General features: G+C 40.4%; 1 protein-coding gene across 1 annotated transcript in view; it reads left to right on the top strand.

Annotated features, from left to right (window-relative positions):
• LOC123971238 (NLR family CARD domain-containing protein 3-like) overlaps positions 1-15742 on the top strand; it is a 427855-nt gene that overhangs the window by 2940 nt on the left and 409173 nt on the right. Inside the window, exons 4-9 of the mRNA XM_046049952.1 lie at positions 244-372; positions 6933-7011; positions 7149-7377; positions 7532-9335; positions 9417-9590; positions 11738-11853. Of these exons, the coding sequence (XP_045905908.1) occupies positions 244-372; positions 6933-7011; positions 7149-7377; positions 7532-9335; positions 9417-9590; positions 11738-11853 (2531 nt within the window). The remainder of the gene's footprint in view (positions 1-243; positions 373-6932; positions 7012-7148; positions 7378-7531; positions 9336-9416; positions 9591-11737; positions 11854-15742) is intronic.

Consider the following 15742-nt stretch of genomic DNA (forward strand, 5'->3'; position numbering starts at 1 on the left):
AACGTTAGAATACAGGCCAACAGAGCTGCTGCTGATGGAGCCACAGTTAAGTTTTCTATCTGTCAGTAACAGTAAGATCTGCTCAGAGATCAGAACATTTAGTCCTGGTCTGGTCCAATATTTTATATAAAAATGAACGGATATTGCGCTTCATGTTTTAACCTTTCTTGTTGATAGCTGCGAGATTCTCCTGCAGCTTCTGTGGCTGAAGACTAAACAGTTAACTTCCTTTCTGTCTAATAGGATCTATAGGAGACCAGCTTCTGCTGGACCTGGACCTGGACCTGGACCCAGCTTTGTGTCCTTCAAGAGTGACTGGTCAAATGATCGTATCATTGATTTTAAAGGAGGACAACCCTCTGCTGCAATGAGGTCAGCTGTTAATCACATTAAAGTTTTATTAAACCTATGTGTTTATTCACAAACGCTGCCCAGTACAACCCGTCTTCAGCTCTTGACTTCATTTTCTCCACACACATGTTCTGACTGTTGTCTGATGACTGCATGAGAATAAAACAGGGATTTTATGGAACGTAACAGATTCTGCCTGCTAGAGGTCGAACCAAGGTGGATTTTCAAAGGCTGATATTTTAACGATAGTTTGGAACAGAAAAGAAACGGTGGCTGATGATTCGGCCGATGGCTATATTTTTAATTGTAAATTTAATGTATTCAGCTCAAATCTACATGGATGACTTAAGTTGCACTTTAAATTAGGTTGTTTTCTTAACAAAAATGAAAAAACATATTTTCAGGAGACGCATCTCAAGTTGCATTAATGGAACTACCATAATCTTATTTAAAAAGTGAATTACTCCTTAATCACATTTACAATGGGCATTGCTCTGTTCTGTGGCTTATGACTGGCCAGGATTATTTCTGTTACTTACTACTGTTGTTAATTGTCCCTTTAAAGAACTCCACATCGTGACTGTCTGGGAACGTTGTGGGAACATTACCAAGCGACGTTCTTCATTTATTGATTTATTACCTCACTGAACCCTTTCCATCCATCCATCCATCCATCCATCGTCAACCGCTTATCCTGCGTACAGGGTCGCTGGGGGGCTGGAGCCAATCCCAGCTGGCATCGGGCTAATAAGTGTTCAATTTTCTTGATCGTTAGTTTGAAGTATTCAATAGAGCAAAATGTTCATGTTGTAAATTATGGTCCAGTTTAGAGTAAATCAGATAATAAAGCAAAGCCTGGGATTGACAATTCACTACCACGTCAACTTGTCAGGTGTAGCAATGTGTATCCCTCCCTAGCTGCAACCTCTCCCCCAAATAAACAAAATGTTTTCAACAAATTCGAGGCTTCAAAATGGTAGGCTAATTGTGTTATAAATCTGTTTCCAATACAACGTAGTAATTATGTACAAAAAGCTAAGATAACGATTAAGTATAAATGTACCTATAAGTTACCTTTTTATATTGAGTTGGTATTCAACATATTTTGCATATTATAAGTAATCCGTATTGTTTTCTTTATTAAACAACATATATTTACATGCTACTGTGATGGACTGGCGGCCTGTCCAGTGTGGACCCCGCCTTTCGCCCGATGTCAGCTGTGATTGGCTCCAGCCCCCCTCGGCCCTGTACATAGGATAAGCGTTAGGGGTGTGCATCTTCACTGGTCTCACGATACGACTTGATTCCGGTACGATTATCAGGTCAACGCTTCGATTCAGTTAAATTCCTCGATGCACCACGATGCAACACCTCAAGGGTTGGAATAGGAACCTCATTACGATTATGAGGCTACAATGCAATGAACAGGATAAAAATGTATTTTCCTTACTATGTGACTATTTGGTACTTTTAAAGCAAAGTATTTGTAACAATCCAAAGTAGTAATAGTAGTAATGAAATGCAGCTATTTAATGATACTTCATATAAATGTAGCCAACATTGCATAGCATTATTACATTACTACAGCCTTATTACTGACCTCTGCTGTTGCTATTTTTATTTGTGAGGCTGCTGTTATTAGTAGAGAGTCAGATATGTGTTGAATTACGCACTCTACAATGCTCCAACCAAACCACCTTCACTCCACCTTAATATATCTGTTCCTTTTTTTGTCTCGTTTAGTGTAGTTACATGTTTGTGTCTTAAAAGTTGATTATTGTAATCTTGTATTAAGCACCATGGGCCTTGAGAAACGGCATTTTGTTCATTTGTGTAGTCGTTATGTGGATGAATTACTAGAAATTCTCTAAGCACCACGAGGGCCAAATTTAGAATTTTTTGTGAACAGACTCCTAAAAATATGGTAAGTCCATAATAACACTTAACCTACTTAATTAGAAAATGCTTTCAGACTTTTGCCAAGGAGGCTCTCAGGAGTGATGGTTAAAATCTGTAATTGTGAATCTAACTGCAAGAGCAATTCCGATTGGCAGGAAATATAAATCAACCATTTTTTAAATACATTCTGCCATTATGCATTGTGACGTTATTGTGCATGTGACACTTGTAGTAACTGGTGGTAACAGCAAATGCAGTTTAATACTACAGGTAAAAGAAGTCTTGGGCAGCTAAACTATAATCCAGGCAGAAATTTGTGGTTTTCCATTTACGTAAGCAGTAATGATCTGAATCTATGCTGCAAATGGCATGAGTCTGGAAACAGCAAAAGTGGAAGGAATTGGTGTAGCCTGCAGTTTCCACCTGCTGCTTTTCAGATAATAGCTCTAGAAATGTGTCTGCTTGTGACTCTTATATCGCTGCAATATTTCAAACTGGTCCGCTGTCAACTTTTTGTTGAAAATGGCCGTCGTCTTGTTTTGTAAATGCATTTATGATAAACGATAGCAGTCAACACTAGTCTCCCTGACCAACACATTGCATTTCCTGTGACTGTGAAACAGTGAGCTGCAGCACACAGCTCTCCTCTCCCTTCCAAACACTAGCTACCTCCAGGCAGTCAGTGGACATAAAGTTGTTACTGTGATGTAGAGACAGAGCTCAGTTAAAACTCTATGGATGAAAGATACTTTTGTTACAGATTAATAACTCACCACTCTGAAACTCTTGCTCCAGTCCATGTTGCTAAGCTGGTCGGCAACATGTACAACAAAAGTTTTTTTGGAAATTAAACCATGTAAACCTGTTCTGGTACAACCCCTAAATAGGATTTTGAACCTGAAAATGAGCAGAATACCACCTCTTTAAGACTAGAAAAATAACACTACTTGATTAATCATATACAATATTGCCTAATGATTCATTTAAACAACAAAGAACTGATTTGTTTTGTCCTTATAACATTTTAAAGATTTCATTTTGCCATGAAAGAATGTGCTGTTTGGTTCTCTGCATATTTAAAAACACAAAGACAGGGAAGGACTTGTTGCAGATATCGATTGGCGTCTACAGTAGCCAATAGCGCTGAATGTGTGTTACACCCCCCCCACCCTGTCATGTAGACTGTGCGTAATGGTTTAGCTCTCAGTGAGTAAACACTATAGCTGGACCAGGACTGAACACAGCCTCCAAGACCGACAGAGGCTAATTTTGAAGACAGGGAATACAGCACTGAGGTGGTTTTTTTGCGCCCTGGGGCAGACTCAGCTAATAAAGGACAGCTAGCAACACTGCTAACCTAGCTAACTAGCTACAGATACAGACACATACAGTTAGTGGTTTAGCAAAAAGTAAATGTATCTGTCCATCAACTGCTCACTTGGCTCCAGCTCCGGTTCTGGAGCGCAGCTCTCTGACGTTGTCCTGGCCTGAAAACCTCCAGTAGAGTAGTAGTGTAACTCCCAGTCTAACAAGTAACACTTTCTATTCATCAGAAAACTCCGTAAATCCCAGAGAGTTGAGGCAGAGCAGCTGGGAGACACGGAGAACTTTAATGTTAAGCGGAGGACGCAGGCAGCTGACTTGCAATGTTGACAGAGCAGCTGCATTAGCCACAGAACTAAAACTGATAGATTTTGCACTGTAGCACGATATGGAGGACTGATCCTGACAAATTCAGAAATTTAAATGAAACTGAAAACACTGTCTGTCAGAGCGTCGACATGAAAAGGGAAGGAAGACGTTGCTGGTAGTACTTTATTCAAATAGAGCTTCTAAACAGCTCAGCGCACTGAAGGAAACCATCTGACTGTGTGAGGAGCAAGCTTGTTGATGTGTGCAGGTAGAGTAGGCCTAGAGCTCTCCTGTCTGACTGGTCCACCAATAGGGGAGAAGTTCACCCCTTGAGACGCAGCCCCTCCTCATTTACATAATGAGGCAGAATTGAATAGAGAAATGTAAAAAGGACAGGCAGAAATAAATACCATGGGTGAAAATAAATAAGGTAAAAAAAAATACAAAGGAAGAATAAAACAGACAAAAATATTAAAACACACACATAAATAAATACATTTAAAAGTAATTAATAAATAAAGTAGAAGATTATAACAGACAATAAATAAATAAGGTAATTATTACAAAGGCGAATTAGTAAAGCAGCTAATTAAAATATACTGTATATACATTTATGTCTCCTTATATAATTTAATGCTTATTTATTTATTGAGCATTTATTTCTTTATTTCTGAATTTGTCAGGATCAGTCCTCCATAGCACGATAGTACCAATCTCTCTGAAAAGGCAGATCGTGGAGACATTTTAATCTTTCACAATCAAATATCGTAATATCGCCCACCCCTAGATTCATATAAATTGTTTTACTATATTAAAACAAAGTTTGCCAGAGGTTGCTATTGCTAGGCGGAGGCCCTGTAGTGAAGTTAAGCCCAGGGGAACTCACTCTCCCAGGCCGCCAGGGAGTCTGTGGTTAAACAAGAACATGCTTAGATCCGCAAAAAGGGGATGCCAGAAGCAAATGCAATAACGTAACTATCGGCACAAGCATCTGAAGATGCTCATAAGAAACTGACAAAGAGAATGTTGCTGGTGAGGTCAGAATAATTGAATTTGGGTTGTAAATATGGACAATCTAGTAGGTAAGTGTCAGGAGGAAAGGAGATAAGCAAGGGGCCCAGAAGAAGACACACATAGTACCTAAATATCTGTCAGCAAGGACATTATTGTAAGGGCAAAAAGACACGTGGATATGGACGGCAGTTCAGTTCTGCATTCTTGGACCTGTTTGGTGGAAACTCAAAAAATAAATTACTTCTATCGAGCTTTATTAACACATTTATTCCACGTACTTTATACAAGGTTATTGTGACTCACTACCAATTTGCACCAGCATCCAATATACTTGTATGAGCCTTGCATTGCTGTCCATAGTATTACTGGTGTCAATACAAGCTGGAGGGACTAAACCAGACAAGCTGGTGAACCAACACAGTAAACTGAAAGCTGCACAGAATGCAGACTAGACTGTTGATTCTTTGGGGATCAGCAGTACCACCAAGACTTTAATGAGAACCCACCTGATTCAAATTTATCAACACTTTAACTCAAAGATGTACAAAACACAGGGTAAGATGTAAATGCTCTGTATCTGTATAACGCCTCTCTAGTCTTCCAACCACTCAAAGGGCTGTTACACTATATTCACCCAATCACACTCTGAGCCTAAGTGCTCAAACATAAAGTAACATTCATACACCGATGGAAAAGCCAGCAATTCGGGGTTCAGTGTCTTGCCAGAAGACACTTCAACATGGAGCCTGGAGGAGCCTGGGATTGAACCGCCAACCTTCTGATTAGTGGGCAACAGCTGCCCCAATATCAATATACTTTGTGCATACACTTACATGAGAGTCCTCCTACTGATGGTGACTGCAGGAACGATGTGATTGGTTATGAACGGTTGACACAAAGCAGTTTTTAAGTGGGCACCTTCCTTCCTTGATGTTTCATTGATGAACCCAGGCTTCTCAGGCTTTTCAGGCTTCTCAGGAGGGCTCAACGGTGACCTCTGGCTTTCCAGAACCACCCTCTTCTGTGTGATTCTGGCCTTCTACTTCAGGGCCCAACAGTGATCCTGGCTTTTCATCCAAAGCCACTGGCTTGGCACTGACTAGCCACACTGAAACGGCTTTTCTCTGTGTATGAGGTATGGTCGGCATAGCGTACAGGTTTTGCTCATACGCCTCGTCAACTGAATCCTCCCAGGTAGGGCTGTGCGATAGGACAATATTTATCGTTTGAAGGTAGCAAAACGTCTATCGTTTACAGTAATGCTCATTCATCATTTATCTTGTGTCGTATATTCAACACTTTACAAGGGGACGACGCTTTGCACCGCAGTGAAGGTAGTTTTACTGATATCCAACTTAAAACTAACTGAGGTGGATGGATTATCTCGGCAAAGGAGAAGTGCTCACCAACACAGATTTTGACAGATTTGTGGTCAATATTTGAGAGAAATAGGACTTTTGTGAACATAGAGAAAGTCTCAGATCTTTGAGTTCAGCTCATGATGAATGGGGGCAAAAACAGAAGTGTTGCGTTTATAATTTTGTGTAGTGTAGTAAGATTAGAGCTTGAGAAGTTGCGCTGTCTCGTGGCTATGACTTCACCATTGCACATGTTTCTGTTTTTGTCTTTGTGTTTGTAATCTCAGAATTACTATGGTTGAAACTGTAAAATCAATGCTTTATCTGATCTGGAGGTGATGTGCAGCTGAATTGTTTTAAAATCTTGTATCTCTTGAACTGGTTGGGTATATTTTGGTCTGGTAGATGAGGAACTAAACTATTGGCAGTGGGAAAGTTGTTAATCATCTTTGTGTTAGTGTCTGTGACTTGGTGGCTTGGCCTATGGGCTTTGGTAAGATACATTAAGCGCTATAGCATGCTTTGTGTGGTTGTTGTGAGCTTTGTTGTGGCTTTGTTCCCTTGTGTTGTGCGTGTTGGGACGACTTGGTTGACTAGTGAACAAATGATCTTTACCTTGGGTTTGTCTCTGCGTGGGCAGACATTTTGAACTAATTCTTCATGATTCCTCCACAGTGTCGACCAGGAGAGCTCAGAGGTTCCCAGTGGTCAGTCTGCCCAGCAGCATCAAACACACCTGGACTCCATATTTATGGTCTGTACATGTACAACAACTACTTTTACATCTATTCTGTTCACAATAATCTCCATGCTGCACTTAAACAAGTGGATTGTCAGTCTGTCCATTTGGTTTTAGTTTGACTGTGTCCTTCATATAATATTCTGTTCCAGCTGCTGGAGGAGAACATTGTCACTTTTGTGAAGAATGAGCTGAAGCAGATCCAGAAGGGTCTGAGTTCAGATTACCCAGAATGCTTGGAGAGTCAGAAGGAGGATGAGGAGTTGTTGGAGGGTAAGGAGGAAGAACAGAGGAGGAGCAGCAGAGAGGCATTTCTGAAGATCACACAGCACTTCCTGAGGAGAATGAAGCAGGAGGAGCTGGCTGAGCGTCTGCAGAGCAGTAAGAGGATTTCTCTAAAGATTTCACCCGCTGGATAAACGGGAAGATGTTGATGTCTCGGAAAAATGTTTTTATATGTATTTTGGGGGGAATTAAATTGCAATTTTTACTTTATAAATCACTTACTAATATTATTTGTTTTGTGTTCATCCAGGACCTTCTGTTGTAGATTGTCAGCAAGAACTCAAATCCAACCTGAAGAAGAAGTTCCAGTGTGTGTTTGAGGGGATTGCTAAAGCAGGAAACCCAACCTTTCTGAACCAGATCTACACAGAGCTCTACATCACAGAGGGAGGGACTGCAGAGGTCAATGATGAACATGAGGTCAGACAGATTGAAACAGCATCCAGGAAACCAGCCAGACCAGAAACAATCATCACACAAGAAGACATCTTTAAAGGCTCACCTGGAAGAGATGAACCAATCAGAACAGTGATGACAAAGGGAGTGGCTGGCATTGGGAAAACAGTCTTAACGCAGAAGTTCACTCTGGACTGGGCTGAAGACAAAGCCAACCAGGACATCCAGTTCATATTTCCATTCACTTTCAGAGAGCTGAATGTGCTGAAAGAGAAAAAGTACAGCTTGGTGGAACTTGTTCATCACTTCTTTCCTGAAACCAAAGAAGCAGGAATCTGCAGCTTTGAAGAGTTCCAGGTTGTGTTCATCTTTGACGGTCTGGATGAGTGTCGACTTCCTCTGGACTTCCACAACAATGAGGTCCTGACTCATGTCACAGAGTCCACCTCAGTGGATGTGCTGCTGACAAACCTCATCAGGGGGAACCTGCTTCCCTCTGCTCGCCTCTGGATAACCACACGACCTGCAGCAGCCAATCAGATCCCTCCTGGGTGTGTTGACATGGTGACAGAGGTCAGAGGGTTCAATGACCCACAGAAGGAGGAGTACTTCAGGAAGAGATTCAGAGATGAGGAGCAGGCCAGCAGAATCATCTCCCACATCAAGACATCACGAAGCCTCCACATCATGTGCCACATCCCAGTCTTCTGCTGGATCACTGCTACAGTTCTGGAGGAGGTGTTGAAGACCAGAGAGGGAGGAGAGCTGCCCAAGACCCTGACTGAGATGTACATCCATTTCCTGGTGGTTCAGTCCAAAGTGAAGAACATCAAGTATGATGGAGGAGCTGAGACAGATCCACACTGGAGTCCAGAGAGCAGGAAGATGATTGAGTCTCTGGGAAAACTGGCTTTTGAGCAGCTGCAGAAAGGCAACCTGATCTTCTATGAATCAGACCTGACAGAGTGTGGCATCGATATCAGAGCAGCCTCAGTGTACTCAGGAGTGTTCACACAGATCTTTAAAGAGGAGAGAGGGCTGTACCAGGACAAGGTGTTCTGCTTCGTCCATCTGAGCGTTCAGGAGTTTCTGGCTGCTCTTCATGTCCATTTGACATTCATCTGCTCTGGTGTCAATCTACTGTCAGAAGAACAAACCACATCCCAGAAGTCTGAAACAAGAAAAGATGAATCTGCAGTGACACAGTTCTACCAGAGTGCTGTGGACCAGGCCTTGCAGAGTCCAAATGGACACCTGGACTTGTTCCTCCGCTTCCTCCTGGGTCTTTCACTGCAGACCAATCAGACTCTCCTACGAGGCCTGCTGACACATACAGGTAGTGGCTTGGAGACCAATCAGGTAACGGTTGAGTACATCAAGAAGAAGATTGAAGAGACTCCCTCTGCAGAGAAAAGCATCAATCTGTTCCACTGTCTGAATGAACTGAAGGATCGTTCTCTAGAGGAGAAGATCCAACAGTCCCTGAGTTCAGGAAGTCTCTCCACAGATAAACTCTCTCCTGCTCAGTGGTCAGCTCTGGTCTTCATCTTACTGTCATCAGAAAAAGATCTGGACGTGTTTGACCTGAAGAAATACTCTTCTTCAGAGGAGGCTCTTCTGAGGCTGCTGCCAGTGGTCAAAGCATCCAAGAAAGCTCTGTAAGTGGGATTTATTCATCATTAAAAACGAACTTAAATGCTATCCTTCAACTTATTCCTTAATTACTATTGTCTCTCCAGACTTAGTGGCTGTAACCTCTCGGAGAGTAGCTGTGAAGCTCTGTCCTCAGTTCTCAGCTCCCGGTCCTCTTGTCTGAGAGAGCTGGACCTGAGTAACAACAACTTGCAGGATTCAGGAGTGAAGCTGCTGTCTGCTGGACTGAAGAGTCCACACAGGAAACTTGAAACTCTCAGGTCAGCATCTTCGTGGCAGTCGATTAATGGTCAATTAAAATCTCATTTACATGAGTGGATAAACAGCTAACCTTTGTATGATTGTGTCAATAATTTGTTTAATATAACAGATTTATTCTAAACTTGTATGAACCAAAAAGTTACACAAACAAACAAAAACGTACAGTATTCGCAGGTGGAATGCGCTAGGACTGGTTTTAGTCTGGAGAGCCGACCAGTTGTCGCTGTCTGGTGGCTACTTTGATGCATTCAAAGGCCTGTTGGGAAAATAGTTTTATTGTGTGCTGACTTTAAACAAGGCACAAACTTCTGTCACATACATTGAAAAGCTACTGTACATGTTAACACCATTTTGCTCACATAATATAGCCCATAAAATTAGACAGATTCATTATGGCAATGGTTCCACATATTTCTGCCCATTTTTCATTAGATGCCAGTGTTGTCACATGGTAAACAAGGTTAATTTGGTGGACAAATAAGTTCTTCATGTCATACAAAACTGACGGAGCAAGCTAGCACACGGATTACAAGAATACTTTTAAAGGCTAACGTTAACATTATGTTAACATTATTGAACTTTGTAGTATTCACTGCAGTGCATTGAGAATGTCTAAACAAAATGAGCATTTATTTCGCGATAGTCTGATGATTTTCTAACTCACCACGTAGTTGATCACTTAGTCATCAATGTTACTGTTTGGAAGCTAGATCCAGACAGTTTGGAAGCTAGATCCAGACAGTTTGGAAGCTAGATCCAGACCTTTTTCTAGGAAGCTGCTCCTACAAATATCTACACCATCGATACTGTAAAATCAGGATCACTCTAATCAGTTTAACACATTGCTCACCTCAACGTTACATCTACTTGACTTGAAATGTACATTAAACTCAAAACAGCATTGTAGACAATGGTTTGTCCTTGTAATCCATGTTTCCATTGCATGGAAAGCCTTTGGATATTGCTGCGAATTGTTCTGAGTCCCCCTCCTAAATTATTATCAAAACACAACACAACAACATAATTTAATAATGCATTGCATTTAAACAGCACTTTTCATACACAAAAAGCAACAGTAGCCTACTGGTCCTACCAGGCCGGACATGCAGTCTGCCAAAATATGTATCCCTGTCCATAATGCACAGATTATGGCCAACTATCAAGTATTTTGTTTTGGGTATATTTCACATCATGACTAATAAAAGGGGTGAATATGGAGAATATCTAGTACACTAGCGCTTATACTGTTAATTAAGCGTTACAAAGAAGTGTTGCATCAAAGAATGTACTGTAACTCGAGCTAAAGTTAACAGGAATGGGTTTTTATTAATAATGTAATTTAATAAAACTTTAACTAAGTTTCTGAAAATATCCTGTTACAGAAACAAGTTACTGAAACATACTAAAACATTACATTATGTAAATGCTCCATATTTGTATAGCGCTTTCTAGTCTTTTCGACCACTCACCATTCACACACATTTATACACTGAGCCTAAGTGCTCAAACAGAAACAAACATTCACACACATTCATACAATTTGGGGATTGGGCAGTATCTTGCCCAGGGACACTTTGACATGCAGCCTGGAGGACCTTCCGATTAACGGGCAACCCGCTCTTGCTCCTGAGCCACAGCCACCCATATACAGGTGCTGGTCATATAATTAGAATATCATCAAAAAGTTGATTTATTTCAGTAATTCCTTTCAAAAAGTGAAACAAAGCTGATTAGAGTGTGGCACCAGGTGTCTTCAATATTTAACCTTTTCACAATATTCAAATTTTCTGAGATACTGATTTTGGGGTTTTCATTAGTTATAATCATCAGAATTAAGAGGAAAGAATACTTGAAATATATCAGTCTGTGTGGAATGAATGTATACATGATACAAGTTTAACTTTTTGAATGGAATTACTGAAATAAATCAAACTTTTTGATGATATTCTAATTATATGACCAGCACCGGTACTTATATAGTTATCAAGACATTTCTTTCATGTCTTTGTCTCTTTTGTCCCAGATTGAATGTACCCTTCTGATGAAACAACTGGCCCCAGCCTGGTCCCCTCAATAAAATTGGTAAAGAACCGCCACTTACAGGACCCTCAGATGATCTGCCACGTGTTCTTTTGTGTGTTTACAGGCTGTCAGGCTGTCTGATCACAGAGAAAGGCTGTGCTTCTCTGGCCTCAGCTCTGAGCTCAAACCCCTCCCATCTGAGAGAGCTGGACCTGAGCTACAATGATCCTGGAGACTCGGGTGTGAGTCAGCTGCTGGCTGCTGGACTGGATGATACACACTGGAGTCTACGGTATGAAGTGGCCTACTGCATCCACAGTCAGTCAGTCTGATAGAGAAGGGGTCTTATAGAACTGTATGTAGGAAAGACTCCTAAAGGTTGTGTACGGACAAAACACAGGAAGTGCGTGTGCACAAAAATATTTTAGTTTTTAAATATTAAAATGTTACTTGATTGATGATGTTGACGAAACGCAAAAGGTGAAACTCGTGGAAATGCACCGCCCGGACCATCTGTGGCGTGCACATAACCGAGAAACCAGTGTTCCCTTGTATTCAGCACACCACCACTGCGGTATGAATAACCACCCTACTAAAATGTCACACAATCATTAATGTCAGTGCACAAGTAATGATTTTAACTCGCATATTGCGAGCATGGTAAAACTCAACGCTTGGCGATCTCTCTGTGTATCCTGAGAGTGTTGCTGAGCAAATGAGAGAGAGAGCAAGCGGCAGGACATGACGGTGAAAGTTAGCAAAGAAAAACATTAGCATTTAGTTCCAGTCTGGCAATAAACGCGCAGTGTAGGTCACAGTGTGTCCCTTAATAAGTCTGTAGTTTGTAAGTGAAGGCACTAGCTAACATCCCCCCTGTAAAGTTACAACACGTTTTTTGGCTGTTATGTAAAGTCACCTGAATCAGTAATGAAGTAATATTAATTAGCTCAGCTGTATGTCATTACTAACTTACCTCCTTGTCTAGGGTTGAGAACATCAATTACAAGCTTTGACTAAACTGGTGTACAGCTTTGTCCTGTATACATACTGTACATCCTGAATCAAATTTATATTTTAGTTTTAAGAGGAGTCTGAAAACTGTTAAAGAAAAGAAGGACCATGGCGCTTAGATTAATGAAGTAAATTAGGATGCAAACTGGTCCTTTTAAGCTTGTTAGGAGATGTTTCTTTTGGATTTTAATGTGCAAATTCAATGCTTAGTAATTATCCAGAGATTATGCATCAAGATGCATCAATAATCATTTTTTATAATAATAATATCGCATCACAGCCCTCTGAATTGTAATTGAATCATGAGGTGCCAAGAGATTCCCACCCCTAGTCTATGCCTATAAATGGTCAGGGAAATGCCCCTCATTAATATGTACTGATACTAAAGATAAGGAAAGCAAATTCTGACAGAGGCTAAAAAAGTACACCCCTCACATTTTGTAAATATTTGATTATATCTTTTCATGTGACAACACAGAAGAATATACACTTTGCTATAATGTAAAGTAGTGAGCTCGTATAACTTGTATAACAGTGTAAATTTGCTGTCCCCTCAAAATAAAACATCACACAGCCATTAATGTTTAAACCACTGGCAATAAAAGTGAATAAGCCAATTTCCCTCCCCGGTGTCTTGTGACTTGTTAGTGTTACAAGGTCACAGGTGTGAATGGGTGCGCATCACACCCTTTAGCGTCAAATAACTACGTTTTGTCACTTTTTCCAAAGGCGTTGGTATTGGATGCCCTCAGATGACAATGGACTGCTATGTGATGTGTTATTTTGTAGTACAAGCTGGACACTCACTACTTTACATTGTAGCAAAGTGTCATTTCTTCAGTGCTGTCACATGAAAAGATATAATCAAATATTTACAAAAATGTGAGGGGTGTACTCACTTTTGTGAGATACTGTATGTAAGACACACTGGTGCATAATTTTAGATTTTTCTCCTTGAAAAAAAGAGTCAACCAAATGCATTCCACTTGTGTTTAAACATTTATTTAGGCTACACTCCACTAATATGACCTGTTTTATACAATATAAGCGGTACACTAAAACATTTACTCCATAAATAGGGGAGGTTTATTTAGAAAATGTAATCCAGTGCAATTACTAATTACTTATTTAAAAATATAATCCATAACATAATCAAAGTACCACAAAGTAAAAGTAATGTAATCTGATTACTTTTAGTTACTTTTGGACTATTTCAATGCCAAATTGGCAAATGAGAAGTATTAATGATGCATTGCCTGCTCAGTGTATTATTAGTGAAACATAGAATAAAAAAATCTCCTATTCCCAAAATCCATATTTAAATGTTTTTATATATGTTTTGCATTATATCACCACTATGGCAGTATCTCACCCATCAATGACAAAAAACATTGTTCTGTAGGTAGCTCTTGATGACATTTGGAAAACCATTTTAAGTTGTTGATGACTCATTCTGACCTTGTTGCATTCATTTAGCGTCCAATGAAAAGATTTCTCTATGAGCTGTTGAAGCATAGTGTTTTTTCACTTTTTTCAACTTTTTTCACTTTCACTCTCTCTTTTCACCTTATGTGTTGTTCGCTCCGCTCTTGAGCTACAGAGTGATGCATCTTACTTGTACAAAATCTTTGTTGGGAGTTGCACATAAGTTACCCTCAAGTCCACAAGCACACAACATCATTGTTCCACATCTTACCATCAGGACTAAACGTTGAACTGTTGCCGGTGTTCTGACGATCTATGCTGCCTTGCCGAAAAATGCTACCATAGGGCAAATCGATAGACTGGACTCTACTCGGCCCTGCTCCGTTTTCCATTGCAGATAGTACCCAGAGACTTAGATTGTCGTCATAGCAACGCCACACACAATTGCCGCGACGTAACGTTCAATGCGACACACACCAGCTCTTAAAATATATCTACGCTTAAAACGTTTCAATAATGCAGCGGTCTGTGACGGCGGGAGCAGAGGTCTCTGTGAGCGGGCGGCTGGCCGGCCTCACACGCTTCTCTCGTGGGTGGGCACAGGCTTCCCCTGCAGCCACTTGAAGAGCTCCTCAACTCCGACAATATTCAAACATTTTTGTTCTGCCATCACTTCTCGTAAAACTGTCAATATTCGAAATCTACACAGCTGATTTCTCACCTCCAAAACTTGTCAAAATTGGATTTACTGATGAAATTCCATTCGAAAACTGGATAACTTTCTGTTGAGATTATTATTATTATTATTATTAATAGTGAGTATTCTCTCTGACCAGTCAACATTCTGTCATGTTTTCACGTTACATTTTAGTATCGCCTCAGCTCGCTTGGAACCTTGCTAGCGGTGAGGTGATATGAAAAAAAGTACCTGGAAGCAGGTACAACATTTCTACAATGGAAAACCAAACAAAGGCGAGTTGAGCCAAAGGGCCTCTAATCAGACTAGCCTGGTTTGAGGGCGTGCCTGACCACGCTAGCCGCTTGGCAAGCTTTATGACGCGTTTTCATTGTGACGTCACAAGTAAAGGAAGTGAAGGGCTGGACTACAAACCAGCTGTTTTCAGAGCAGAGCTTTCTGTGGGAGACTTTGGTAAGTATCCTCATTATGTAACGCTGTTACATGCAATCCGTTGCTCCCCTACCCCGGTTATATTTTTCCATACCATTTTTACAAGCAACACATTACATCCACAAACTAGCACACAGCATATGGCTCAAATACCATAAGGAAACGAACATCTGATAACAATATATGCACTCATATTCGCATGACTGAGGTATCAAAACCAGTATCAGTTATAATGGACTTTGTCCTCATGTTCACCTTATTTATGAGAATAAATTGCACTGCATGCAAGTATTAATTAATGATTCCTGAACAACCTGTACAACATTTTTGAGATGTTCTTTTACATAAACAGAAATCTCTGTTTATTATCCTAAATAATGGTTCTTTTTGTGTGCACTGCAAATGAACTTAGAAGGGTTTTTTTGTGCACCTCCAGAGAATAAAAAAATATATTGTTTCATTGGCCTAGAATGCTTATTTTATACAAGAGAAGCCTATCCATTTCAAACCGTTTAATCCTTCTGCTATGAGTTGCTGTTTCTCATTGCTCTTTATGGTAAACTT

The sequence above is a fragment of the Micropterus dolomieu genome, linkage group LG01 (assembly GCF_021292245.1).
Source record: "Micropterus dolomieu isolate WLL.071019.BEF.003 ecotype Adirondacks linkage group LG01, ASM2129224v1, whole genome shotgun sequence".
Lineage (NCBI taxonomy): Eukaryota > Metazoa > Chordata > Actinopteri > Centrarchiformes > Centrarchidae > Micropterus > Micropterus dolomieu.